At 47.6% G+C, this 6,000-nt stretch overlaps 1 protein-coding gene across 2 annotated transcripts; it reads right to left on the reverse strand.

The window, feature by feature from the left end:
* Window positions 1–1,548: 1,548 nt before the first annotated feature.
* Window positions 1,549–5,798, reverse strand: LOC109781800 (hexokinase-2). Of its 2 annotated transcripts, XM_020340402.3 has the most exons (9): window positions 5,372–5,798; window positions 4,171–4,321; window positions 3,910–4,092; window positions 3,641–3,715; window positions 3,369–3,524; window positions 3,017–3,115; window positions 2,816–2,946; window positions 2,296–2,377; window positions 1,549–2,193 (listed from the first exon to the last, which is right to left on the reverse strand). In XM_020340402.3, exons 1-9 carry the CDS (start codon window positions 5,632–5,634, stop codon window positions 1,852–1,854), a joined length of 1,482 nt encoding a protein of 493 aa, XP_020195991.3. In that variant the 5' UTR covers window positions 5,635–5,798; the 3' UTR covers window positions 1,549–1,851. The 2 variants fall into 2 exon arrangements, with proteins under 2 accessions (XP_020195991.3, XP_073356827.1); XM_073500726.1 differs by lacking the exon at window positions 2,296–2,377 and having other exon boundaries at window positions 5,372–5,737.
* Window positions 5,799–6,000: the final 202 nt, after the last annotated feature.

Below are 6,000 nucleotides of genomic sequence, written 5' to 3' on the forward strand. Positions count from 1 at the left end.
TTCAATCTTCGCTTCCATGGGTACAACATCTGTGACCACGTCGACGACACCACCGACTTTTTGGCCAGGGGCGGACCTATGTTGGTCCAGCCGGTGTCACTGGACACCGGGTAGAAATCTAACTTACGTTATGTATAGTACGCAGTCTGGGTGTAGACACCAGTAAAAATTAAAGCTGGACACCGGTTGGAGAGAGAGAGAGATTTGTCGATTATTTGAAGCCTGGCATTTTTCTTTGGACGCCGATAACTGCTACACGTGCGGGTTACAAGGGGTCGTGTTGCACGACCAGTCTGGTGTTTCACCAAGCCAGCCCGCACGCCAGTTGTTCAGGCAAAGACTCCAACACCCGCACGTCCAGGCGATCACCTGACAGCCCACACGTTTAGGCGTAAACCCCTCTAGCCCGCATGACCAATGAACATCTGCTGCACCCCACGAACTAGTGTGAGTCCCCCGCGAGAGAGTCGCCACACCAAAAAACCTCCCCTAACCCCTCTTCCAACGCCCACCTCCCCATCGGCTCCTTTCCCCTCCCTCCATCCTTTGGTTTCTCAAGTTGCCATGGCAACCACAACAACCCCTAGTGTTGGAAACGTAGTAGAAAAACAAAAGTTTCATCCTACGATCACCCAGGAACAATATGAAGATGCATATAGGGTCTGGATCAACGATTGTTACCGACTCCGAAAGTGCAGCGGAAGTAGCTGAGTCGGTGTAGATCATACTTGGAGTCCCTCGAACATCGTTGACGATCCAGCGAACATCCTCGAACGGAATACCAAAAGCACGACCTCTCTACTTGGTTGCAAGCGTACAATCTTCATGATCCGACAGCGCTTCACCGTTCAGGGCTAAACGTCGCCGAAAAATTAGAGGGAAGAGATTAGAACCACATGGGGCTAGGGTTAGCTCTAATTAGTCAACTAGGACCAACAAGAATTAGAACTAGATCAACTAGAGGAGGCTCCAAAACTTGTGTATCAATAGGGAGAAATTCTCTAGTATATATAGGTTGGAGGAGAAGGAGATGGCAGCCACCAAGAAGGGAAAGTCCCTCCTTGGCGCCGGCCAAGGGGGAGGAGTTGGACTCCTCCCAAGTCCAATTCGGCCCCGCCATATGGCAAAGGGGGCGCCACTTCCTACTTGGGCCTTGTGGGCCAAGTTGCTTCCCACCTCTTAGCCTTTTAGGCCTGTTGATATTTAAATTAATATAAAATATTCTAAATACTTTCAGATTATTTTATATATATTTTAACATCTTACTATCTTTTTTTCTTACATTTTTCCTTTGTTCCAAGAGGGGCACTTCACTTCTTACAATAGAAGAGGTTGGCTGCTCCCGCTATTTATCTCAACAGAAGTGTGTAAAAGGAAATAAATTTTGTGTATACTCGTTCCACCCCGAATTAGTTGTCTTAGATTTGTCTAGATACGGATATATCTAGACATGTTTTGTGTTAAGTATATCTATATCTAGGCAAATCTAAGACAACCAATTTGAGACACGACGGAGGTCCCTGCAAAAAAAATGAGGGAGCTAATAACTTAATATTTGTAATGCCACTTCTTCATATTACCATAACTCCCATTCAGTTGAGATGTTGCAACAATCCACTTGAGGTCACAAAATGCGTCTCACTGGTTTGAAATTTCTGGAGAGCCGAAATTTTTGGCTGGAGGACAGAATCGTCTTCCTGCATTTATACAGTTACAGAGCTACCAATTACTAAGAGACACAGCTCTCCATGGATGCTCCAGCTACACACACAGACAGGACCCTGGCGTGACTCAGGCATCGCTGCTCCTGAGGAACAACCCAACATATATCTATATCCAGGCTATGGCTCCTCAGACCTCGGCCTCGAGGTACTGAGAATGAGCTGCAGCGAGGAGAGCGGCCCCGATACCTGACCCGTCGTTCGCGAGCTTGATGACAACGGAGGAGGATACTTCCTCCCCTAGCATCTCGCGCAGGGTGTTCTCCAGGGTTTCGCTGAAGATTGTGTAGTGCTCGTAGAGCCCACCGTCCATGGCAATAACCGTCCTGTGCTTGTCGCTGCCGGGGATGTCCCGTCCAAGCTTTTTGAGGACCCCGTGTATCCCTGCAGCAGCAAGGCGCGCCCCACGCTTTGCAACGATGTCGCATACGTCCACAACTAGCCGTCTCGTTTTAAGTGAGGTGCCCTGGATCTGCAAAATAAATCAAGGATTTGGATGTGTTCAATTAAGTGTTACCATGAAGGAAATATTTGAGACAAGCGCTAAAATGGGGACAAACGGTAAGGAGATTACCCCTAGGACATCTTTCAGTTTGGCTCCAACTGTTCTGAGATCAGGTGACGTGTCATGGTGCATCATTGACATATGTGGCGTCCTGGATACATCATCTCAAGCTCTCACTCTCTGGGTATATAACTAAACATATCCCACAGGAAAATGGTGTGGGTGGCAGACAGAGTTTATCTGACTTCTTTAAAGACTGGACTGCTGTAAATCTAATAATCAGGTATGAAGTTATGCTTGGCAACTTTTTTACTATGTCAAGTATGTTGCCAATGCATTTCTACTGGGAGCTTATTAGCGGATCAATGCAAGAATTCTAACCCTAGACCATATACAGTCTTCACGGTTACTGTTTTTTTTTTTTGCGGGTCTTCATGGTTACAGTTTTAGTTCATCTATCTTCCTACCTTAATTCAGCATGGGAAGACAAACACTGTAGCATTTTGCTTATCTGTGTTCCGTACTTTATTAGGAAACAGGCCAGATCTGTTGAAGTATGCTGGCAAAATCGAGTTGAGACTATGCTTACCTAAGAATAAATGGGATCTTTAGTTTTGGTGGTATATCATCACCAAAAAGAGAAGCTTCTTCAGTCATCTTTAACAAGACTCTTCTTACAATTTCCCCCAAATACATACCAGAGATCAGCTTTTCATAAATCTGCAAAAAGAAATTTAGTTATAGCCAGCAATGAAAGAAAACAACAAGATGTATCTCTTTAGTATGAGACCTGTTCACCAGGATTCAGGCTTTCTGCATCTAATGCTTGATCAAATTCAGTCAAAGGAAGATGGGACGATCTGAAGTTCCCCCATTCCATATTTATTACCTGTGACAAATCACAAAACTCATGACAGTCCTGACAGCATGTACAAGCAACATGAATTTTGATAATTACAGACGACATGTTGTTTCTTCTCCAGCTTTTCACTATCATCGATTACCTCCGTCCCGAAAGCTTGTCTTAGGTTTGTCTAGATAGACAAGCTTTTCGGGATGGAGGGAGTATTTTCTTTTGGCATCACCATACATTTTTTGAACATCTGTATAGTTTTTGCCTTGTGAAGCACAATAACACTCACCATATCTCCTGACTTGGGAAGGAGGCCATGCCATTTAGGAATTGCATTGGCACGTTCCACGTATGCTGCATTGGTACCTGTACCCAGAATAACAGCAGCAACGACATCATTGTCATCATATCTGCCCCCAGCCAATGTTCCTATAGTATCATTTACCTACATAAGATCATGTGGGTACATGTCAGGTTATGGAAAAGATAAGTTGGAGTTTGGACACAGGATACATAACATAACAAAAATTATCATGTCACTTTCACAGCAAAGAAACTAACCAGTGCTGTCACTTTCATATCAAGCCCCTGACGGTCTAGAGCACTGCTTAATTCAGCCACCACATCTGCGCCTACCTGACTTCACAGCAATGCAGTAACTATTATGTTCCAGATAAATTTGTAAGTTCCAACAACCATAGGTGATACAGGCATAATTTTGAGTAAACAGCATATGTTTTCCGTGAAAGGTCAAGTCTTGTCAGCCATTGTTAAGAGTATAATATTAATCTGTGTGATGTGTATGAGTTGACACCATAACAAGAACTAACCGTTTCATCAATAGAAAAACCCTTAGTCCACTTGATAAGAGTTCCGGATGCAATTGAAGACTGCTTTACTGGAAAAGAGAAAGTAAAACCAAGCTCTCTTTGCCTTCCCTCAAGAAGATGAAAGTCTTCACCCTCTGAGGCAACAAATTTTGCCAAAGCAGCGGCAATAAAATCAAATAGTTCCTGAAAAAAAAACATGACATGTGACATAGTTATCCATTGATCAGAAAGGGTGCAAAACTGACTATGGAACAGTTTTACTTGCGAGGTCCCAGTCATTAAGTGTGCCGGGATTGAGATCTCATCACATTCTTGCTTCACAACTCGCCCTTCCTTGCCTCCTAATTGAACACGTAAAACGCGAAAATTTGTCCCTCCAAGGTCAAGTGCATAAAATAGCCCCTTCTCTTGCCTGCCAATGTGGCCCTTGACATATTAGATATATAAATGCAAAGTGCAACTGCGTGAAATGGTTCAATGATTCGCTGGAGGCTGCAGCTCCACATATTAGTTTAAACACAGTATATGGCACTTGTGAGTATATAAGATACCCTTTGTGTAGTGTTTAACAGAAAAATACAGAAAGACCATCAAATGTATGTGCTGCAATTCACCATAAGAACTACAGGATTACATGTAACCACCACAGCAGACGACTAAAAATATGCTTGACCTTATACACCATAAGACCAATAGACTTTCAGAAACATTTCACTTCAAGTTGCAAGGCAGTCCAGAACGACTAACAACCTTAGTCCTGTTCGGTTTCAAGTAAAGAACAGTGGTCTACATCTTGCAGTAACCATATGATCAGTGACTCAATAAGGTTGGCACATCCATCCAACCAAAGCCTACACGAGCGAAGTTGCAAGAATTAATTGGCAAGTGATAAAGCAAACAAATTTCCCTCATTTTTGAAAGCCCAGCGACAAAGTTTTGCCTCAATCTATTAGCAACGCAGAAAAGAGTAGCATGTTTTCCCCAGTTACACAAGCATGCCCGTGGTTTTTTTTTAGATGCACATACATGCCCAGTTGGTACAGAAGTTCTAGACAAATCATCATCACAACAGTAGTACGGCCACAACCTTAAAACGGTCAAATCTACAGACAGAATCTTGCCCATTTCACGGAATCAGGAACCTTACCCCGCAGCCCATTTCTAGCACAACACGTTAGAGGGGGCCGCGACAGCAATCCCGCAACCGCGGAGCAACCCAGGCACCAGACAGCGACAAAAATCCATAGCGTGACTGCTTCTCTTGTTCCTTATTTTTTCTCTCGCAGGAACAGACGGAGGAAAAAACAAGGGCAGATCCATTGGACCTGATGACGCTCGCTCGAGGCACACTGGCTCCAGACGAACGAACTAGGCGGGGCAAGGGCAAGGGAATCTCCCAAGCCTCTGCCCCGGCGGACGTCCCAATCCAAGTAAAGCAGAGAGGAGAAGGAGCGCGCGTTACCCCGAGGGGAGGGAGTCGACGTAGCTGATGATCATCCCGAGCTTGCTGCCGCCCTCGGAGGCGAGCCCGGCGTGCATCTCGACGGCCATGGCGTCGGCCACCTGGCGCAGCCGGGCCGGCGGCGCGGCGGAGCGCTCCTCGAGGCCCCGCAGCACCGCGTCGGCGCGGCCCCACCGCTTGGCCTCCCGCATCTGGCGCCGCGCCAGCAGCGCCACCCCCACCGCCGCCGCCGCCGCGACCGCCGCCACCGCCGCCTTCCTCATCGCCCGCCAGCCGCCGCCGCCGAAACTGTTTCTGTCCTGCTGAGTCGCGCTCCGCTCACGCTCACGCTCACTTGGTCCGCCGCCCGTCCCCCCCGCCGTAAATATGGGCGGGGGGCGGGGGCCGTTCGGGAATGCGTCGTCGGCTCCTTTCTTAGCCGTTTGTGCCTGTGGGAAGGGAGTGGGCGGGCCCGGTGGCGCGAAGCGGTGTTGGGCCGGGGCGGTGGGCGGGTGGCTTTCGCGGGCCTGGCGAGTGGGAGGGCCGTGACGCGGAGGGGGCGTGGCGCACGTGGGTTCGGCGCCGGGTGCGCGGCACGTGGCGGGCGAGGGGGGGAGGCCGATTGACCTTTTCGCTGGTGCGTGCCCCGG

The sequence above is a fragment of the Aegilops tauschii genome, chromosome 1, assembly GCF_002575655.3.
Source record: "Aegilops tauschii subsp. strangulata cultivar AL8/78 chromosome 1, Aet v6.0, whole genome shotgun sequence".
Lineage (NCBI taxonomy): Eukaryota > Viridiplantae > Streptophyta > Magnoliopsida > Poales > Poaceae > Aegilops > Aegilops tauschii.